At 48.9% G+C, this 23,015-nt stretch overlaps 1 protein-coding gene across 2 annotated transcripts; it reads right to left on the reverse strand.

The window, feature by feature from the left end:
• Positions 1-33: 33 nt before the first annotated feature.
• LDLRAP1 (low density lipoprotein receptor adaptor protein 1) lies at positions 34-18,809 on the reverse strand. 2 transcript variants are annotated; one of them, XM_084300860.1, is made up of 9 exons: positions 18,648-18,809; positions 14,417-14,559; positions 13,443-13,555; positions 10,571-10,685; positions 7,428-7,500; positions 6,770-6,853; positions 5,303-5,430; positions 3,881-3,915; positions 34-2,064 (listed from the first exon to the last, which is right to left on the reverse strand). In XM_084300860.1, exons 1-9 carry the CDS (start codon positions 18,730-18,732, stop codon positions 1,920-1,922), a joined length of 921 nt encoding a protein of 306 aa, XP_084156986.1. In that variant the 5' UTR covers positions 18,733-18,809; the 3' UTR covers positions 34-1,919. The 2 variants fall into 2 exon arrangements, with proteins under 2 accessions (XP_084156986.1, XP_084156985.1); XM_084300859.1 differs by having other exon boundaries at positions 5,303-5,433.
• Positions 18,810-23,015: the final 4,206 nt, after the last annotated feature.

Raw genomic sequence — 23,015 nt, forward strand, 5'->3', positions numbered from 1 at the left:
ATGCCACAGTAAAAGTAAGGCCAGCACAGATGCTCCAAAAAATGGCAGAATATTTATTTTTCTCCATACAGATATTGTTTACAGCATTAGGTTTTCTTAAAAACTATATACATACATATATAGTATTGTGTATTTCAGTATATGACTCTCAAATCTCTAGAAAAGGAGAAGTACAACGTACAGAGAAAGCCTCACAGTCCATTAGGTTCATGTCTCTACTGTGTGCCTCTGTAGCATGGATGAACTTTGAGTAATTCCTTCAATCGCAAGAGAGAGATGCTACACATGACATCAAGTAAGTCATGGGCATAGTAGGTTCAAGATGTAAAATTGCTCTAAACACAATTTTGCAGAATAAGCAGGGAACACATTTTACTAAGAGACATGGTGAGTTGGCTTCCCAAGTCCTCAATACCTTATCACAATAACAGAGAAAAAAAAATCAAATCTAAGTCAGAGTCATTCAGCTGTTTCCTAATAAACTGTTAAAGCTGACAAAGAGGTTTTGTTTGTTTGTTTACTAGCAAACAAAGAATTATAACGACCTTTCTGACAAATGAATTAGTGTTTCAAAACCAAGGTCCAAGTTACAAATCTACAAAACAGCTTAGTATACTTAGTATACTTCACAGAAGGCCACGAACATTACAAACTGTCAGTGCAACTATTTAGGATTATTAAACTTAATCTTTTAATTAGCATAAGCTTTATACCTCCATTACTTATTTTCAGTTCCACGAATAGATGAAAAGAGCTTCCTAAGCCTCACAGCAGATGTGACTATAGGGGGAAGAGGACTGGAATACCACTGAAAGGGGCACCCTTTGCTAACTGAACATCCAAGTACTGGTCTTGTCTAATCCAATTCCATCTGAGTCTATTGAGTGGACAACTACCAAATAGTTTTGAGACAGTAAAAAGGCACGCATGGCCAAATCCACTTAGCAGAGCTAAGAACACAAATCTATTGTGCTACTGGATTCAGAAAACCTGCAACTTTCAACACACTTTAGAAAAGCAGATTGGTTACTCCCTGGTGGCTTTGCTTGTAAACCAACAATGCAACTGAGCTTCAGTATTTCGAGTTGTATCAGAAACAGTGTATGTGAGCAGTTTTGAAAGAGACCTGAAATACTGTGATTTTTTTTGTTGTTGTTGTTCATTTGTTTTGGAAGAAGGATAAATAGCTTCTGAAGAGATATCACAGGCACTGCTTAGTTTGCCATTTTGGACCACTGCTTTCAGTTCAAGTTTTAAAGTGCAGAACTTCATAGAATCTTTGGGTAAAAAGCATCAATTCCTTTAAGAAGCTGGCAAAGAAAAAGCCAGAACATGTATGGGTGATTGACAACTGTGAGAGTATCACAGACATTCCCAACAAAAGCAACATCTTTGCTACCTCTTTGATTTTATCAGCACTAGCAGCTGCAGCAACTCTCTTCCCCTTAGCCTAGGTAGGTGATGTATTGTTCAAGAAACAGTAGCTTAGTAACAGTCGTGCTTGTAACTGCATTTGCATCTGCAGATCTTTGTCTAGAAATGCGTATACGCAGAGACTTTGGTGTTGCATAGTCTTTTGCAGAGAGGAACAGGCACTGCTGATGGTTCTTCCATGGTATATTGCCACCAAATACTGTAGATGCCCTACACACCTTCCAATAATGTATGTAAACTGCAAAGCTATGAATAAATACGTTCAAGAGCATCTTACGGTTTAGATAAAAGGTTAAAAAAAACAAAACCAAAAAAACCTCTCACCATTAGATTTCTAAAGCTTTGGTCTAAGTTGTGCCATAACATGATCTGACTTGGTGATGATCCCTCAGAATAGTCTCTTGTGTACAGCACCTGGAAGAGCATAATTCAGTCCACAGACTTTTACTGGTTATTCTAATGTCAGCTATTAGATAAATTTGACTTCAAAACATGAACACATCATCTTTCTCGCCTGTATTTGAATCTATTTTATCCCAATCTACAGGTGAAAGCATTTCTGCGCTCTGGATATCTTGAGCTGTCAGTCCCGTGTCGAGAACGTGAGGGTTTGTTCTCGACTGAGCAAGTCTAAGAGGGAAGAAAAACAAAAAAATAAGAACAGAAATGCATGCAGTTTATAGCCTGGATGCTTGATGCATCTTTAATGCCAAATCCAAACTTCAGTTATGCATTTAAAGTCCTCCAACGGAAAGTAGTAATTCAGTAAGGGGAGAGTTGGCATGTAACGTTTGCAACTCTCTCATTTATAGCTGCTTTTCTGCTTGTTTATCCTTACATTTCCCCTACAGGCATCCAGGGAATTTGCAGTCTGGACATCCCATACGTTCATGGTCTGGCAGAACAGTGTCTTTTTCCTCCTATTAGATATTGCTGGCAGGTGTGTCATTAACTGGGTTCTTATCTCAGCATAAAGGCTCCACCGGCCAAAGGAGCAGCCTCACTGCAAGGCCTGGGTTCTCATGTTGTTGTCACTCTCTGCCTGCTAGTCATTGTGGCAGCTCTAAGCAGCCCTCCTGCCTCCCAGGGCCCTGGCCTAAACATTTAACTCTTTGTGTTAAGACAAAGTCTCAGTTGGTGTTTAGCAGCCCACAGGATCAGTTTAAAGAGTTTTCATCTCCGCAGGTCCTGGACATTTCACAACACTTAACAAGCCCCAGTTTGTTGTGCTATTAAATACCCCTGTGGAAACATAACACTGCAGCATCTGTTCTCCCAGTTCCACAGGTCAATGCAAATATTTCGTGTTCCATATAACAGATGCACGGCATTGAATAAACCTCAGGTAAAACTAACCACGCATGCACTTTTTAATAAAGTAGAAAAATGACCAGCAACGATGTTCTGGCAGGAGGACTTTCAAAAGCATCCACCACAGTGGATGTGCAGTCCAAATACCGTGTTACTCAAATGACAGGGGCCAGGGGCGATGCAACAGTTCGGCATCCAGCAATGTAAAACAAAAGACTGCAATAACATCTGCTTATTTAAGCAGAGCAAGGAACAGAGGTGAGAAAAACAGATGACATTAACATCAAGCAGTCCCTTTATTGAACGTGACTTTGGACAGAGTTGCCATGGAAGTGGAACCTTTAAATCATTTCCAAGACCCAAATGAGACACAAAGGTCCATCTTCTTAGGGCCAAGCACATAGTTTTTTGCACCACAACATCCCTGTCACCCTGCACAGACCTGTCTACACAAGGACAGACAGGATAACTGACCCAAAAGAAAATGGATTTGTTTACCATTGCTGGATTGCTCAGTGTGAACCTCCAGGAAAGGTTTTAATTTGGACTTGAAAGTTGAAAGTAAGTTAAGCCACATGAACTTATGGCCGCAAACTCTGAATGTGCTCAAGTATGTTAATTCAAAATTAGTTCAAAATTAGTGTATCAGAGTTACTACAAAGCTGCAAGTGGAACTGGACTCGGCAGGGAAAGAGGACGCTGCCCTCAGCAGTTTGCTCTTGGTTTGGGGAAAGATGAGACTGCAATACTGGGATTAGTCCAAGCCTCACAGAACGGAAAGGAAGGATAAAGACCCCCATGCCAGAAGCTGGGACCAGTGTTGCCACAGCTAGCACAGGAGCTGGAGACAGGCAGCTTCAAACCTCCCTAGAAAGCAAGAGCAGACATGCTGGCTGCTTGAGGAATTAAATTTCCTATCACACGCAGCCTCTCTCCGTCTTTAAAAGGTTGTCAAAATACTGGCTTATCAGCCAGTCTCAGAGCCTGTCTTTCAATTAGGAGCTGAGATACCAATGGGGCAGTTGCCTAGGTCAGATCACAACAGCTGATTGGATTAGAAGCACTATGAAAAACACTGGTCCCTTTGGGCTAGTCCCCGGTGGTGTGAGCTCGTAAAGGGAGTTATCAGAATTACCTTGAAAATGCCTCGTCGAGACCATCATCCATTTCCTTTTTTAAAGAGATAAAAAGAGAGAGAAGTAGTTGCTAAGAGAATGCACAGAAGTGTATTTAGAGATCTAACTCCATACTTGAGCATGGCAGATTATATATATAGAGAGAGACTTCTGAGTGCCTAAAGCAACACTTCTACCAGCAATTGGCCTCCTTAAGCAGGTTTTATCTCACTCTCCATACAAGTCACAGGGTAAGAGATGTAACTCTGGGTTGTCCAGGCTTGCTCAGAGTAGGTCCCAGGGCTCAGTCTGGGGATTCTGTGCACCCCTCACAGCCCAGAGACAGGGGAGAGGGATGGCCTTTTTCCACCATATCCAAACCTGGCTAATTCTGCCCACAGGCTGGACCTGGCCCATCAGCTGGAGTAGATTCCCCTCTGCGGTCAACTGGGTCCTTCTGAAGAAGCCAATGCCCACAAACTCCCTGCTTGAAAATTGCCACCTTGTTCTAAGATGAAAGCTGGTTCCATCTGATGTAATAACGCAAAGTATGAAAACTGCAAGAAGGGAGCGTTCAGAGACTGCTGGTAAACCTCCAGAATTTTATATGACTTGGAATTGATCTTCAGGTTTAACCTGAAGTGCCTCAGACCTGGCAGACACAAGAAACAGGCTTCAAACAAAGGCCTTTATCATTCAATTCTCCCAAATTATAACAGGCAGCATGTTTCCAGAGAGGAAACATGGCGGGAACAAGGTCAGAGGTTGGGGGTTCAAAGATCAGCCCCAGCCCTACTGGTGAGGGAGCACTTGGTTGTGCAAGAAGCTCCCCTATGGATGCACACCCAGAAACATCATCTGGGTTATTTTTCTATTGCCAGTCTGTGAAACAGTTAAGCCAGATAACTGGGTATTTTAGAGAAGCCATACATGCTCAGACAAGCAAGACAAAGCCACAAATGAGAACAAGGGAAAACTAAAAGTAATAACAAATGTAAACATAACCTGGTTTTAGTGAACAGTAGACAAAGGCCATGAACAATGATTTTTTTCCCCTGAATAGAGCAGTTAGGTGGTCTCTCAATTAAGTGACAAACCACAGAGAAATGCTGTTACAGAATAAATAATACTAAATTATCTAACAGCAGCATTTTTCAGAGCGGCTTGAAATTGCTTTAATTTATTTACTGATCCTAAAAAGGACATTAGGTACTCAATTTCTAGGTAGGACACCAAAACCCAGCTCGCTTGGGCATGTCTGAAACCCTGAATGGCTCAGCTGCCTGAGAGCTCCCAGGGGGGTTTCACACACACAGAATCACACACACCAAATGCAAGTTTTGTCCAAGAGCAAGCTCTGAAAGGGGACCCAGAGCACACAAAATGGAGGCAGCATCAATCCCTGTCAGCTTGGCAGATGCTACGGTGCCCTGGGCACTTACCCACATCATGTTGTTATTTACAGAGGAGCTGGGCCCAAACATGCTGTTATCTAAATGTGCAGAGTTTGCACTGCCACTCAGGGTCAGTTTGGCAGGATCTTCTAAATCCAGCAAGTTCGCTGTGACTGCTGCTGTGAGCAAAGAAGAGAGGGAACAAGGCAGGGGAGGAAAAAAAAAAAACAAAAAAAAAAACACAGATGACACAAAACCAACCTGTTTTGCAGCAATTTCTTTCCCTTCAGGGGAATGTTAGGGGACAGCATTGAATTCCTTCACCATGGCCACAGCTCTTAATATGGAGAAGCTACATTCACAATGGCTGAGGCTGTGGTTTCTACCCAATTAATTCTAGATACTCACATCAGGCACCTGAGATCCCCTCATCAGGGAGGCAGGGAAGGATCAGACAGATTGTCCCTCCATCAGCCATCGAAGGAGGCTCCTGGGTACATGCTTACATTCAGAAGGACTCAGGATCAGTCCTGGGCAAAGCTGAAACATCCCACCCCAGGGCTTCATAGCCCATCGGATGGGAACAGCAACCACAGAGCGGGAACAGACTGGGTGATATCCTCAGCTCAGACCATGACATCAGTTCAACATCTCACAAGGATGCATCTTTATTTTATAGGAATGAGGGAAAATCCTGCACTGGACAAGGAATAGTTTATAGCTTGGGAGCTGCCAGTACACCACAGGGAAGCCTTAAATCCTCCCCACCACACTGTGATATGTGCAGATGCAGAAATGCTCCAACTGCAAATCATCAGCCTGTGGCCAGGCAGACAACAGGGTCTATTTCTACACCAGTTGCAGCCTTGGATCTCATTTGTTCTATTCTGCCACCACTTGTGACAGATTCATCCAGTCCTGGGCCTTCACATGAGAGAATGAGATATGCCAGTCTGGAAGTAAGCCCAGTTTAATGCTATTTTCCTCTGTGCCAAATCCTCTTATCTCTGTGGCCAGCATGGAAGGGAGATTAGCCTTCTGTCCCATATCTTCCTGGCTATACATCCAGTGTTTCAGAGGACCCATGGCCAGACAATGAATTACGAGGGCTTTTACCATTTAAGTGTTTTATTTTCACACAGCCAACGGGACAGCAAGTCTTTTGGGTCCAACACAAACTCAAAATCAAACTTGCGATGTGGAGATCCATGCTAAGCTCTTAAGGGCATTACAGCCCATTTGTCTTGGATGGAGGTAAACAGATTTGGGGAGACAGCAGCTGTGTACAAGGGGGTGCAAGAGATATTTAACGGGAAGATGGAAGGATCCTGAACTCCTCAACTACACTCCAGGCACTCTACCAAGGGCAACATCTCAAAAAAAAAAAAAAAAAAAAAAGTGTCTGCTCCTCGCTGATCATCAAAGCCCTCCCAGGAAAACACCCACAAATGTTAGGCAGCAGCCTGATGCCCCCATCCCCAAGGTTGAGACAAATTTCTGCTGCTGGTGACTTACGTGTGTCAGGGCAAGCATGGGCATCCAAGTTTGGGCTGCTCAACCCTTCTCCTTCCAAGACGGACCTTTCCCGCTTCTCCTTCTCTGAAAAAGAAGGACATCCTATCACTGCTGGCAAAGCATTACCCCATAAAGCCTTTTGCAAGGAGGGCCAGCAGGGACAGTTACAACAGGTCACCAGGTCTCCTCTGCCCAAAGCAGCCCAAGCTCTGGGTGTGTTTTTATAATCTTCTGAAAGGTAAAAGCAAAATATTGACAGTGGCAGGGCTCCTGAGATACCACAGATAAATACTTGGTCCTCCAAACCTACTTGCAAGAAAGGAGTGAAGCCAAAATTCTGCCTGATTGACAAGGCTGTCTAGTGAAACCTGGAAGATAACTTAAATCATGCCACAGGTTGGACCAACCTTAACAGCAGCCTGGAAATTTTGAGGGCAAGAGGAAAAGAAAAAGCACTTGAAAGCCAGAAAAACACAGAGTCATCCCTTGAACTTTTGGGTCCAACTCAAATCCAAAATCAAACTCGAATGTGGGGATCCACACTAAGAGCATAAGGACATTACAGCCAATTTGGCAAAAGTAAATAGATTTGGAGGGACTGCAGCTGTGTGGAAGAGTAGAAGTACATGTAACGAATGGAGAAAGTAATAAAACTCACCTTCCTTGGAGGCTTGCCAGAACTCAAACGCTATTTTGAACGCCTGAGCTACAGTGAGGGTGACTGCCTGGGCCTGGAAAGACAGTGGTTAGGCAGCACATTAATAGACAGGTCCTCACAGACTGAAATCATTTGGAGGCTCTGCCTTGCAGATTCACGTTAACATGGATCCAACCAGTCCTCCGCTCCATGTACTCCTGCACTGCCTGGCTATGGAGAGGTAACCAAATATTGATGGAAACAGGGACTTGCTCCATGTAGAACACAGAGCATATTGCAGACATCTTAAGCTGCAACAGGAGGATGGAGGAGGCAGAGGAAGAGACATCAGCAGCATTATGCTGCCAAGGAGATAGAAGAGCTACTCCCAACCACAGGGTGCACAGCTCTTCACACACCCCACACCTAAACACAATCTCAACAAGTGCAACTGCTGCACAGCCCCAGGCTTGTCCCCATGGCTCCCCTAAGGCTGTAGCTCCCTGCTCAGGGGCTGTGCTGTGCAGTATCTGCCACAGAGCATCATGCCCAGAATGACCAACCCTGCAAAGGGACTCAGCACCTGGTCAGAGCCCAAGCAGCCTGTTGTCACACAACAGCCAGGGAGAGAAGTACAGGGCTGTGTTTTGCTGCCCTCTCCAGCACCCAGCGAGACCACGTGCATGAGGATACTCTGAGAACAGCAGACAACAGGGCAAAATGTGGCAAGTTCCCAGCTCTCCTGGACAAGGAGTAATCTGGGAGGTGCGATGTGGGAGACCCACAGAGCCTTCCCCTTCTTCCCCCCAAGCTAGGCTGGGTCCCAGGGGTTTAAACCAATACTTTTGGTTTGTTTTGCAACAGCCTCGAGCTGGACATACACACAGACAGGGCTGCAGCAGGACACCTTCATTTCAGTCCCTTCATTCCTCCCCCAGCCAAGAGTTTGAGTAGTATTAAGAAAAAAAAAAAAAAAAAAAACAACAAAACACACCTTAAATAACACAAGTTGCTTAAGATGTATAAATAGCAACATAAATGCTAGTTTCATTAGGAGAAGGCAGAGCTCACTGGCAGTTTAGAGTGCAAGGAGATAACAAGTAATACACCAAGGCTGGCACACTGTAGGAGCCCCAAAGTTTGTTTTATGAAGTTACAAGCTAAACAAACCCAGATCCTGGAGCACATAACCTACAGCCCTTTGCAGTTTGGAGGACAGAGACATAGGGGAAAGTGCTGAAGGAGAACACACTTCTCCCAAAAGCCATGCAATCCTGCATGGGAAGAAGAGAGAAGACTGCAACAAAGCAATTAAGCCTTGCAAGGCACGAGAGCTCATTTGAATGTCAGATCTATTTACATCTTTGATGGAAGTAGAAACATTTTATGGTTAAAAACTTAAATATGGTAATTAAGTACAAAAACCCCTTCACAGCTGTTTACAATTTTAAGCTTGATTCAGATTTGACAGCTTAAAGACACAGCCACTGTTGAGAATTACTCATGAACTAAAAATATAGATGAATGACATGCCTGTTGACTGGTAGCTATGCATACATTCAGGGATGCTGCCCTGGGACAGAGGCAGTGCCTGGTCTGGGAGCAGGGCACCACCTTACCAGCATGACATTCATGCATTATATAGACAAAGAGAAATATTTCTAGTTTTTGCCACAAAAGGCCTTGAAGAACTTCATTTGGAGGGAGATGTACTGTGCTGATGTATAATGAGATAATTCATTTACCAATGGAGAGATTTAAATTTTAATTTGCAGAGCAAGGCTTATCTTCACCATGCAAGGATGGGAATGCACACCACAGGAGACACAACTTGTAGCTTCCATTACTCTCTCCCAAGAGGGGATAAAAAAAAAAAAAAAAAAAAAAAAAGAAAAAAAAGAACTGGGAGAAGTGAAGAATATTATCAGACCTGCAGTCACTGTGCTCCAGGCATGAGCAGCAGTGCCAGCCTGCTGGAGATAGGGATGCTCATGAGGACCCAGAAATCACCATACTGGGATGCACCAAAGGGAACAGCTCCTGCAGCCTCCTGGGCTATTGCTTCCTGGCTTGGAAAGGAGGGAAGCAGATCCAAGACATCCAGCTCTCTGCTCAGATCCCCAACAGACACAGCAGGTCCCTCCAGAGGAAGGATTTCTGGGGGCAGAAGGATCTGACCTGTCCTTCTCTCCTACACCCCTTCCTGCCATTTGCTGTCAGACTCACATGATGCTCTACTTAAGAGCCCCAAGGACTTTCCCACGTTATCATATGGAGCCACTGCCCAGTGATCCACTTCTCTCCCCTTCCAGCTTGTAAAATGTTGTATTCCTGCCCATCCTGACCATTTGGGAGCCCTCCCTCCATGAGATGCCCTGAATCAGCAGGAAAAATTCCACAAGAAGGTTCAAAGCAAAAACCAGAGACTGGTTTACATATGCAGGTCTCTGCTTCAAGCCCTAATTTCTGGCACAGTGGGGTCTCATACACTGCACGTCCTGACACCTCCTTCTGAGAGGACACAGCTCTGTCTGCAAAGATGTCAGCAAAAATTGAACAGGGAGCTTCAGTGGAGAAAAAGACAACAGAATAGTAAGCCCAGGATCACTGGCTAAAGGCCTCCCCCTGGCACCTTGCTATCATCATCCTCCCTGGAGACATCCTCACTTCTCCAAGCCTCTCAAGCCCATGACGTATCAAGGCTCCTGCAGTCCTGGGAAGCAGCTGCTGAGCAGGAAAAGGAGTCCCAGCTCCCAGGACTGCAGCAAGGCAGGAGGATTTCAGGCGCTCGTCCAGGGCCAGGTGTTCTCACCCCAGTCTCAGACCTTGGGGGCAGAAAGGCTTTTCCTTTCCTGTCCATGTGAGACAACTGGCTGAATCCAGCCCATAGTCACACCTCCTCCTCATGAATGCTCCATGGCAGCGGTGGGGTCCCTCTAGAGAGTGATCGCCTGCCACTGGGCAGCAATTAACTGCCTGCAGACAGGTTATAGCACCACATCAGGACCATGGAGCGCCTGCACAGGTACTGTCCCACGGCCTTTAGATGGGAAAGGACTCCCCTTGCTATAGCTCAGGGCAAAAACTGTTATTGCAGCACTCGTGCAGCCCCTCTCTGCTTCCTCCTCCTAACACCACATCCCCATTTCTTCCTCTGGACTAACCATTTTCCGTTTGGTACAGAGGAAGGCATGGCACTCCAGGTTCTCATTGAGCTGGTTCTGGGCAATGTAGGCAAATACTTTATCGTGGATCTTGTCTGCCGTGCAGTAGGATATCCTGAAAGACAGAACGAAACGTCTTGTCTGGGGCACTGCACGCACAGACCAACCAACCCCTCATCAAACCTGCCAGCAAACTCCTGCACCGTGTCTTCAAGCATCAGGGCCACGCAGTGAAGGCAGAGAGAGTGCAGGAGCACTACCCAGCTTCAGTACAAAGCCCAACACAGAGGACTTAATGCTGCTGGTTTGAGCGCAAGAGAAACTCAGAGCAGCTGCTGGCCCCTCCGTAGCCAGCCACAGCACAGCTCAGCACGAACCATGTGTATCACACAGAGGCAGGAGAGAAGAGAAAACATTTCACCTTGTGGGAGAAGGACAGGTTCTAGAAGGCAAGTAAGCACTGCAGCGTGGCAGTCTGGGAACACATCTAATGCCCTGCCTCAGACAGAGTCTGGAAGATCTTCCTTGGAGTATAAGGTTACGAGAGGAGACAGAAAGACTTGTTTCCTCAACTTATGAATTAATCTTGAGGTTTCCCTGTGCTTTCTCAAACCAGGGAAGGAAAATGATGCAGGAGCACCAAAGAAAAGCTGTCAAAGGCTGAAGTTTGGGCTCTGAGATCTGCAGCAGCAGATGCAAGGATGCTCTGAGAGCCCTGACATGAGAACACAGGATGCAGAGAAGGAAGCTCAGCCTCCCTTGAGGGAGCATCCCTGGAACAGCTGCATCTCTTCCAGTCTCCAGGCAAGGGTTACGCTGGAATACAAGGCTCTGGAAGAGCAACAGGCTCTCCCCTCAGGGACCTTCTGGGCCAGAAGCTGCAGGACCAAGCATCTCATCTAAAGGCAGCACTAGCTGGAGCTGCCCTGGACATTTAGTGCTAGGCAGTAGGCACAAGCAGCAACTCTTCCATGGGTATACAGCAGATCAAACAGGTGGTACAGAACAAGAAAGCTCAAGGAAAAAGTGGGACACTTCGGTGGAAGTTTTCCTGTTGCCCTGCATTGCCCATTCTGCTCATGCTCTTGCTGCCCCAGAGGCTTTGTGGGGAAGGGACTGGAAAGTCCCAGATCCCGGGAGATGCTGAAACTTAAAAAGCAGCATTCAAAATGTGTTTACACTGCATTAGGTTCTCACTGCATGTGAGGATGCTTCTGCTCAACAGCCTGTGTTTAGTCTTACAGAGCTGAGCTGTGCTCTGGATTAAAAAGGCATTTGGAAGTCTAGTCCTTTCTCCCATTTGTCCCCATAGCAGCATTTCTGGTCTTTTAATAACCACGACAAAGCTGCAAAAGGTCACCTACGCAAACATGCGGCTGTCTTCCCACAACCTCCAGTGTTCACATTGAAATACGATGGGTTTTATTTGCAGGGAAAGGGCAATTCACACCCGCCTCTGAAGTGAGGAGGTTTTATAACTGCGAAGCCTCTCGCAGCAGCACACCAGTGACAACAGCCATGTTTTAGTCACAGCCACCCTGTCCTGCTGCCTGACTGAGCACCCGACCTGGGGCAAGAGCTCAGAGGTGGCATCTCCCTGGTAGGCAAAAAAGCCAAACAGAAGACAGTAGAGTTGTTAGAGGAACTCCCTGGAAACAGCAATGGTGGAGCGTACTTGGAGAGTGAGGAGATAATCCCCACTTGCTTTCCCAGCTTTCACCCCTTATCACCAGCATCTCTGGGGAGCAGCATCAGTCCCCACATAACAGCCTATTTAAGCTGAACCAAGGGGATGCTTGTATACAAGCACTGATGGGGAGGGACAGCTTTACTGCTGGCCATGAAAGTGTCTGGGCAGAATTTAAGGTAGCATCTAAACACCCAAGGCGCGTGGCTCTGCTCACATAAGATTTTACACCAGCATAGCAATACCAATTTCGGTGTGATCACACTCATGGCCGCTTCACCCAGCTCTGCTCTTTAAGCAGTGGTTTTTATCTCCAAGGGAGGTGGCTGCAGGCGACTGCTTATTTTAAACTGGAGAAAAGCAAGTAAGTTAGTAGTCCTGCTAGAGAGAGTGCCCCAACCTAGCGCTCCCCATCCCATGCATAGCAAAGGGATGTAACGTGGCAGGTGAAGGACAGAAAGTGGAGCGTATGAAGGGTGAAAGGGGAAGGAACAGAAGAGATGGAAAGGGACAGATCTGAGCTTAGCTGTGCTCCTCCTGGCCTGCATCTGCCTCAAACCGGATACTCTTTGAAAATACACTTAAAAAAATCCAGGAGCGGATATGGGATAATCCAGCCTCACCATCCCCTCCCACACTGGTATTAGGTCTCAACAGCTGCCTAAGCCCTGCTCTTTGTCAGAGTGATGTAAACACATCAGAAGCAAAGAGCGTGGGGCGCAGCAGCCAGTAAGGGCGGGGGACAGCCCCAGCTCCAGCACTCACATCCCTCTCTGTTCAGCAATGCTCTGACCACCCTCCACATCCACCTCCTGCCTTTACCCGCTTCAGCATTTCTTCAGCAAAGCTTCACATGGCCACGGGGCGCTTGGCTGCAGATCAGCAGTGCACTCACACGAGATGTCAAGGCTCATTACATCTTCCCTTACCGCACCACTGGACACACTTATTGCATGACATGTATGCTTCCCTTAAGTATAGGGATCACACTCCTTCTCCCACCGCTGCTTTGCTTTAAGACACGATGGTCAGAGATGTCAGTTCAGGCCTGGGTGGACATCAGAGCTGGCCACCCAGGAGGGGGGACTCAGATGCCACCACAGAACGATTGTCTCATCACACTGGGCACAGGCAGGTGAGGAGGGCTCAGGGCACACATATGCTGCAGTGTGTCCCATAACGCACCTGTATATGGAGATGTTCTCGATCAGCTCGTTAGTTCCGCTGTCATTTAACACGATCCCTCTGGGTGAGACCTTCAGAGTAACTTTCTGCAGTTTCTTTCCACTTGCTTTTGCCTTTGGAAGGAAAAGAGGGAGGGGAAAGTTGCAGGCTTTCAGCACAGACACATCTAAGGCTATATGAGCACAGCAGATCAGTCACTCTAGATATGCAATAGACTACCTAATAGACATCCTAATAGCAGTAATTAGTATTAGAGACTGAATTTACTACCAGGTGTAGTAAGGCACTTGTTAAACCATTACGTTCCCTTAAGGAGTGATTTACCCTGGCATTAGTGAGACAACGATGGGCACCCCACACCCCATACAGCACAGAGGTACAAGTCTAGGAGTCTAGCACTAGAACTGTCACCATAACCATCAGCACAAAGTCCTGGCTGGTCTGGCCAAAATATGCAAAGCTGTAAATGCATGATGGCACCCCAGGGAGTTTTCATTTTAGGACCAGCTCCAGAGCAGTGGGGTGCACCAGTGCAAATTCAGGAAGCCATGAGAGCACAAGCCCTTAAGGGAGCTGTGCTGGGAGCCGGATGAGGGATCCCAAGCAGCCAGCTCCAAGTTGCACTGACAAATCCTGCTCAAGCAGCAAGACATCCCCTGTGCCAAGGTCAGACTGTGGCTTAAAAAGTAACAAGACTTAAGGTGCCACTTCCTTTTATTTACTAGTTTTGAGCTTTCATGCTTGAGGTTACATTCAGCTCACTGCACAGCTTCTCTCCAAAAAGTTACACAGCTAGCTAGTCGCAGACCTCACCTCTGTGAGGGCTGAACCTGCAACCCTGATGGCCACCACACCTGCAGAAAGAGAGCTTTGCCTCCATACCCTCAACTTTTAAAATCATCACTGGTGCCAGAAGGTGACACGGGTCTGCTCTGCGAATGCTCCAGGGCTCGCATCCCAGCACAGATACTCACAGTTGCAACAATCCTTTTGACAGCAGCTGCAGAGAGCTCCTCACCCTTCGGCTGCTCCACCAGCGTCATGCCCAGGTACTTGAGGCTGAAAAGCACCCCCTCCAGCAGCGTCTCTCGGGTATCAGTCCAGTTCTCTGGAAGCTCTAGGGGGGCAACAGAGAGGCTCTTGGAATCCCAAATGCACAAGGGAAGTTTGCCGGTAGGGCACAGCATTTCACCAGCTGGGGTCCCGTGTTGACATGGGTTGAGTGCATGCTACATGTGCTGAGCAACCAGACAGCCCTGCCACGATAGATTTCACAAGGTGCTGGTGGAAGGTGGTGGAGCAGAAAGCTGGCTGTCAGGGGAGGTGACAGCATGCTTCAGTTGCACACAACAGCAGCTGACAGGTGTTCACACAGTGGACATCATCCTCAGTCCCCACAGCTTTCCAAGGCAGCAAGAGCAACCCCCTCATTTTTTTTTTTCCCAGGAAGACAAGCCTTCACCAGCCCCAGCACGTGTCAGTGACCCTTTAAGATCCATCAGCTCTTCAGTTTAACAGAGGGCACCCATGCTCACACCAAAACCAAAGGACTCCTGAGCATCAGGCCCAGCCAGGTATGGAGGGGAGGACTCAGTGCCCACCCTGTGCACCACAATATCCTTACCCTATGCTAACCAGCACCTAAAGAAAGAGGGTCCTAAAAAGGAAGATAAATTTGGAATCACACTGAAAGTCAGGCAGGCTGGAAGATACAGACGTGCATGTCCAAGTGTGACCATTCCTCCTTTTCCCGGAAAGGCATGGGAAACAGCAGTAGATTTGTAAGACTGAAATTGCACCACAGGATTTAACCTCTGACTTCCAGTTCCCGACACAGAGCTTGCAACCCAGGATCTGCAGCTTTCATATTTAAGGAATCTTGCTTTGAGCAGGAGGCAACTATACCAAGGTGCACATGATGCGCTGGCTGTGGGCTGCAGCATACAAACCAAAGCCCTCCTGTAATCATGGAATATCCTGACTTGGAAGGGACCAAAAGGATCACCAAGTCCAGCTCATGGCAGTGCAGCACCAGAGGCTGGGACATGTCGTGGTGCTCAGGTAGCACCCTATGGCCAAGAACATGCCTTGGCAGTGCCTTTCCTCCAGAAAGACGTGGTTTGTGTGTTCCTACAGTGCACACGAGAGGGGTCAGGGCAGAAGGGCAGAGAGTCTTATGCAAAGCACAGGCAGCCTGTGTGCCTCTGCGGTGCGTGCATGCAGGGGGAGCCAGCCTCTTACATGCCAGAACAGACAGGCTCGGGTCGCTGCAGCAGGTGAGGGGGAAGAGGCCAGGCTCTTACCTCTGCAGGTAATGCTGCAGCCGAGGTGCCCTACAGCCCTGGGAGCAACGTGGCTCCTGGAGAGCAGTTTATGCCGGCTGCAGACAAAACATGCCCCTGAAGGCTTTGTTGCCTTGTATTCAGCCCAAGCTTTGGCTGCCTCCAAGCAACAGGGCCAAACTCAGCAACTTTCTGCAAATCCACAGCCACTTTGGAGAGCAGGGGCAGGGCTGCAGCAAGGGGGGACATGCCTCTTGAGTAACCCAAGGCATGCAGCCCTGTGGCAAGGCAAGATAGCAGATAAGCCACAAACCCGGCACCACTCCCAACATGGGTGTCAAGAAGAACCCACCTGAAACCTAGCAGCAGGTCCCAAGGGGCTGCCTGCAGGGGGAAAAGAAAACCACCAGGCAAGAGCTTCTGAGCCCAAGCCCCAGCTTGGGTGAGGAGTGTGCTGCAGGGAGGGAGCCGTGCAGCTGTGCAGCCAGAGCAGGTCCTGCTGAGCAGGAGAGGGTCCTAGCTGCAGGCTGAGCCAGGCACCTGGCAAGAGGAGCTGCTCCACTCCGGGAGCCAATATGAGAAGAGGAAAACAGCTTTTCTTCACTTGGCCAGCACGAGTCTCAGAGCAGTGCTTGCTGGTGAGCACACACACAAAATCCACCCAGAGCTCCGAGGACACGTGGGATGCTGTATTCACCTTGTACCCTGTCTGGAAACAGATGATGCCAGCAAAGAGCCTGCTTTCTTCAAAAGCCAAGGGTGTTGCTGCAACCCTCCCACCCTCAGCACCCAAAGCTGGGTGACCATGTCAGGAGAGAGATTTGCACACAACAGCCAGGCAGCCGCCTGCTCCCGCTCCTTCAGCTGGTCATGGTGCATACCCCATGTTCCCACCACACACTGCCCTTGAATCCTTCCAAGGCAGCGCAGATAAGAGAAGCGAGCACCACCACCCCTTGACCTCACCTCCCTGACTTCTGCTCCGTGGCATTGCAACACAGCTTCTCCTTGCTCCCTGCATGGAGGCGGAGGGGCAGATTGGGCAAATCTAGCCCAGCACACCCCCTGCCTTCCACGGCCCCTCTGCAGGAAATTTCAGCTGGTGCACTGTTCCATCCTCTCTGCTTCGAACAGAGCGTCGCCCCAGCAAGGATTTCAGCCATTTCCGGCATTTTTTTTGTCCCAGGCGTGCTCTGTGCCTTGGCTGCTGACAAAAGTTCTCAGTAGATGAAGACAAAACTTTCCCTGCCCTTTCTTCTGTTACTGCCTTGGCTCCACAAGCAGGCAGGACTGCTCTCCTGGCATCAGCCACCCATGCCTCAGCTTCAGATACCATGCACGAGCCATGCCCGAGAGATTCAGGACGGCCACCCAGGCTCCTTGGCGTTTTGCAACAGCAGCCATCACATCCATCTTCTGGACAGGGCTCCGGGTGCACGGCCTCTCCCCTGACACAAGCTCCACCACCAGGTGGGAGCTCAGCACGCTGCACTCCCAGCAGGGACTCACTGAGGACAGGGACCCCGTGTGTGCTCGGGGACGATGCCTCAGCGTCACCGGCTGCAGGAAGGCCCCGGGCACCTGCTCCTCACGCTGAGCTGAGACAGAAGCACAGGTGGTTTTGGTGCAGACACTGAAGGGCTTTTTGAAAGAAAGAAGCTGACGAGGGCACCAAGGAGTGAGCATCAACAATCTCCAAGCCGGGATTTTTTCCCTCCTTTGATTCCTGCTACTGGGCAGAGCTTTGCTCCCAGGTAAAAGCCCAGGAGAGCCTCTGCTCCATTTGGCCCCTTTGCTGCCAGCACCCCTGCTCTGGCACTGCTTGCAGCGAGCGGTTACAGCCTGGGGAAGAACCTCCAAGTGTGCCACATGAGGTGAGAGGCACGGAAACCACACGGCCGAACAGACAACAAGCTGTCAGCTTGAAGCACGTAAACAGGCAGCGAGCGTGGCAGGGACATGCAGACTCTCCTCCACGTGCCCTGCTCAGCACCATTTCCCACCACCTTCTCCACCTTTCAGTTAACGCAAGCACAACGCGCCCAGGCTTTGCCCTTCCCGAAGCAAGCCCCCGAGGCTGGCCTGGCGCAGGCGATGCAGCCCCGCAGGCGGGAGGCGCCTGCCCGGGACAGGCTGGTCCACAAGGTCATTTCTCTGCAGGCTCAGGGAGGTCTGTAGCCCGAAATGAAGGGCTGCCACACTTTGCAGTTAGCAAGGAGTGTCTCTGCCCCACGGGAGCGCTCTGGGGAGCAGCTCAACAAGTCCCAGCACAGCACCAGGCGTTTGCAACCACGGGGCTGCCGGACTCTCACCCCCCCCCAAAGCACCATCGAGCTGCGGTTTCACCTCCCGCAGCTCCCGGGCCCTTCATTCTCACAAAAAGGGGCAAGAACCCGGGATCAATCCCGCCAGGAGGTCAGCAAAACGGAGAAGCTGGAGCGCGCCCGGGGACAGCAGGGCTCCGGGCACGGCCCGCCCCTTCCCACCGCTCCCGCGGCCCCTCGCCAACTCCGCCGGCCGCGCACGCCAAGGGGCGGCCCGGGGCTCGTCTCCGGCGGCCGCTGCAGGGACACGGCCGGCAGGAGCCGAGCGCCCGCCCCGGGCCGGGCCCACGCCGCGGCCGGAGCCCCCGCAGCTCGCGCTCCCTCCCCGCCGGGGGTCCCGCGATCTGGGACACGAGGACCGGGGCCACCGCGCCCCCCGCCCCGCAGCCCCGAGCCGCCCGCCGGGAGGGGAGAGAGGAGAGGGGAGAGAGGAGAGGGGAGAGAGGAGAGGGGAGAGAGGAGAGGGGAGAGAGGAGAGGGGAGAGAGGAGAGGGCAGCGCCCGCAGCCAGGGCGCGGGGCGGAAGCGGGGCACGCGAGGGGGGGAAACACGGGAAGGAAGAAGCGGGGCGCGGAGCGGCCGGGTTCGCGCGGCTCTCACTCTTGTGGCGGCCGCCGGCCCAGGCCGGCTTGGCGACGCTGGGGCTCCGCAGCAGGGCGCGCCCCGCCGAGCGCAGCGCGTCCATGGCCGCTGCCGCCCCGCGGCCTCCGCAACTTGGCGGCGTCGCCGCCCCGGCACGGCCCGCGCTGACCGCGTCCGGGGGCGGGGCCGGCCGCTAAGCCCCGCCCCCCCGCCCCTCCCATCCCCCCGCGCGCGCGTGCCCGCGTCCCCCCCACGCGCACACCCCAGCGCGGGGGGGGGCGGGGGGCCGGAGCCCGGCCTCGGCGAGCGCTTCCCTGCGCTGGGCTCGGCCCCAGCAGCCGGGGTTACGGGGCTGGGGTGGGGGCACAGCCCCGTGCTCGGGACGCGCCGCACGGCTGAGCTCAGGCGGCACCTCGGCGATCGGCTCCCTGATAACCAGACCGCAGGGTCTGGCTCAGGTTCTTGGTGCGAAGAGAAGAGCGTGGGGCACACGGCGGTGCCGCCGGCCCCTGCGGAGCTCTCCCAGCACTGGTGTCACTCACCCGTCGCTCTGCCGGCAGCGCTGGCTCTGGTGGGAGCAGCAGCAGGTTATTTCTTCAGGTGCCACCGCAGCCAGAGAGTGAAAGCCCACAACGGCGTGACAGCAGCCTGGGAGAGAGGAGTCATCGAATCAAGGTCTCAAATGTGGCCATGATGTTGAAGCCAGCCTCCCTGAAAGTCGTAATTTGAGTTTAAAAGATCCTTGCGAGGGTGAAAAATTACCAGCGTCATCTCTCCGCGAGGAAGGCAGGGCCTCGGGCTCTCAGCCTCACAGCTTTGTACCTTTCAGCCTCCTGTCGTGCCAGGAAGCCCAGGCCATCCTACCATCAAGAGCAGCCCGCAGGCAGGTGGGCTGTACAGGCCAGGGAAGCAAAGTCAAATCTCTCCATTCATGTCTAAGGGCTGAGGATGGCACAACAGCTTTTTGTTTGTTTGTTTTTTGAAACGTTGCTTTCTTGCTAGCTGTGAGCACAGCCTGTCTAACCTTCCCAGCCCTGCCATGCTCTGCCCACGTGCTCTGCCCAGTCATTACAGAAGGTTTTTTTCCTTGGGGTTATTTAAACTTTTTAAACCTTTTAAATTATTCGCCCTTATCAAAACTAAAATAATTCTTTTTGAGACAACTCTTTAAACTGCCATACTTAAAAAACAAACAAACAAACAAAAACCACACGCAACACCAAAATATCCAGGATTTTACAGTCTCCCGTTCTTTATAGCTGAAACTTTTCCTCAGTTTGACTCAAATAATGAAGTGTGCTTGCAGGTGTATTCTGGGCTGCTGGGATTTTGGCTACTCCTGCTTTACTCCCCCAAAGGCTGGATCTGGTCTCTTTAATGTCATGCTTGGAATTAAGCATTGGGGTTTGGCACCCTGATGATGTGGCCACATGCCTTAGGGAGGTGAATACACCCAGCAAGGCAGCATGCTCTGTGGTACGGAAGCTCGAGATGGAAGTCAGGTCTGGGAGCATGTGCTCAGTCCCTGACAGAGTGCAACTTCAGGCTTGGCAGAGTGCAAGGGATGTCACAATATCGCTAATGGCTTATTTATTTCAAAAGAGTTGAATAACATGAGCTGAAAAATAGCAACGAATTATTTCAGTGACTTTTTTTTACATACTCCCCTGCAAAAACACAGCAACGTGTATAATTCTCCAAGATGGCATTGGGTCCAGCATCCGTCCCTTTCAGAGGCAAATCTTCCTCTAGAGAATAGCCCCATTGCTCAGGTGGGGATTTTTTAGGAAAGAGAGAGCAAAATCCATTTCTTGATTTTTATGTATTTCCTTCGAAAAAGCTTTCAACCTATTCTCATCCCCTAAAGCAAGCCCCTAGGAGATTCTCCATTCCCCCCTCATCTCACATCCTTTGCTGCTGTGAGCAACCTTTTTTCTGCCACATTAGAGCAGGTGTGGATTAGGAAATTCATAGCACAGATGCAAAGGGGGTTTATTTGAACTCTGTGAAAAGCCACAATGACCTGATGTAATCTCAGCATTAGGCTCGATTTAACGCATTCTTAATTATAACATTTTTTCAGGCTTTCCTTAAGAAAATTCTGTGTTCTCATTTGTCTCTACCCAGCAGTACTGTCTGTGTCATCTCTCCTGTCACATTACTGCATTTAAGATGCTATTTCCAGCTGCTTCTACCCAGCCAGATTCAATACGTCCAGTGCTGTCTCATTAGAGACAGATTTTATTATTGCTAGTGTTGCTTTGTGTTCAGATTGTACCAGAACATTACATTCAAGGTGTAGACAGGAACAAAGCCATCAAGACTATGCAGATGTAAAACAACATATGGACAGTGCTTTGCTGCTCTGGTTGTGCAGATTTTGAAGCTAATAATAATTCTAAACATCTCTTTTCATCTTATTTAATCTTTATAATCTCCTTACCCTCCAGTCCAGATTTTCTTTGCGTGCTGAGATTGCTCCTTGTAGCTGTACGTCTCCGCTAGATCTGTACATACTGCGCATTGCCTTTGGGGAGGTGTACCCAGCTGTCCAGACGTAGACTTTATTAGGGATTTCTGTCCCAACAAAATGTCCTTGGTCCTTCCCATGAAGAGGGGGCAGGCAGGGCTGTGACTGTTTGGAAAATGCTGGTAAATAAAAAATAAAATAATAATAATTTTTAAAAAGCATTTAATGGTGAGTGCATGCAGAGACCAGAGACAATTTTATTTCCAGTTTTACTCTGGATGTGCTTTGTAGCTTTTGGAATGGTTAGTCCTTACAAGAATTGCTGTTTTACGTGCAACTTTGAGGGTTATGTTTTCAGATTAAAAGTCTTCACTTCTATGAAAAAATTAGGTCTCTAGATTTTTGTGGTAAAAATTACAAAAATTGGAAGTTCAGAAAGCCAGAGAGCAAGCACAATAATCTGACTTTTTTTTTTTTTTTTCCTTTTCCCTTTATTTATTTTTCATATTCAGACTCAGGGGAGGAGCTGACTAGGGGTTTTTGAGCTTTTAATAGCAATGCTGGAATCTGGTCATGTGGCTGCTAAGCTTGGCTCTCCAAAGGCAGAGTGCTCAGATCTCAGCTGATCACAAAGGGAACAACAGGCACTGACCTCTCTAAAAAGCCACCAAATCCTCTTCTGGAAAAGAGCCTTGGCTTTTTCTGGCCTCTTACCCTTTTTATTTATCTTTTTTTTTTTTTTTTCTTTCAAATTGCAAAGCAAAATCCTTTTCCTATTTGGAAGCATTTTGACATCCCTGCGTGAGAGGTGTGGCGCTCAGCAGGGATCGTCAGCCCCCTTCTCTCACCCTCAAGCAGAGTCAGCAAGTGCAGGTGGCACTAGGAACTCAGCCAACAGCAAATCTAATAGAATCACAGAATTTTCTAGGTTGGAAGAGACCTCAAGGTCATCGAGTCCAACCTCTGTTAACCACGCTGTGCTGGGGATCAGTGTTACAGGGAGCAGGAGTTTGACCAAAAATGCTCTTCAACGTGGGAGACAGATCATGAATATCTCATGAATACCTTTGGCACAGGGCAGGGATCTCCATTCTGACTGGCCTAAGAAAACCTGTGCCACTGCGAATGATACTGACCGACCCTGGGCCTCGTCCTCCAGCACTAAGACCAGCAGGAGCTTTACTAACCTACAAGAAGCCAGACTGGTCCCTTTGTTCCTTTTAGCTCTGGCACTGCATTGAGACAGTAGCCAAAGTAGGCAGCAACACGGGGTAACCTCAACACAAAAACTCAGTGACACTATTTCATGTTTTGCACAAAGATGAAAAAACTATGACATTTCTGAGTAACACTTTTATGGTGACAATTATACAAGATGATTCAAAAATGCAAATGACAGGAACATGCACACCTGGCTAGAGCCGTAAGTTTTATCCCAAAAAGATATCTGTGAGTAAAATTATGAAACTTTAACACTTCTACTGACTGGTGTACTACTTCATTATTTTTTTTTTTTTTAATTGAGGCATACATGCCAAATACCATGAAACTTGAAAGAAATAAGGTTTTTGGTGTTTGTTGTTGTTTTTTCTTGAGAAGAACTTTGTCTTTCCAGAGTCCACTGCATGTTTGCAAAATCATAATGCTGGGTTTATAATTCTGCTACTTCTTAGCACATTTTTGCTTCCCATCTCTCCACAATCCCCACCCTCAAAAAACTAAAACACTTCAGAAGTTACCAGTGCAAACACTTTCTATCAGCGTATATTATACATTTGACTTTAAGCCTTTGTGCAATTTATGAATTTCTGTTAAAAACTCTTTAAAAACTCCTTGGCACAAAAGCTGAAAAATATTCTGCTCCATTTGAACTGTCAAATACAAGGTGATGTAGAGTGTAAATCGTGGTAGAATAA

The sequence above is a fragment of the Netta rufina genome (assembly GCF_964035555.1).
Source record: "Netta rufina genome assembly, chromosome: 23".
NCBI lineage: Eukaryota > Metazoa > Chordata > Aves > Anseriformes > Anatidae > Netta > Netta rufina.

Coding starts and splice junctions, on each gene's coding strand:
- LDLRAP1 (XM_084300859.1), bottom strand. CDS start 18,732: ATGGACGCGCTGCGCTCGGCGGGGCGCGCCCTGCTGCGGAGCCCCAGC. Junction 13,556..14,416: donor TCAAAAGGATTGTTGCAACT/GTGAGTATCTGT, acceptor TTCCTTCCAAAG/GCAAAAGCAAGTGGAAAGAA. Junction 2,065..3,880: donor CTCGACGAGGCATTTTCAAG/GTAATTCTGATA, acceptor CTTCCCTCTTAG/ACTTGCTCAGTCGAGAACAA.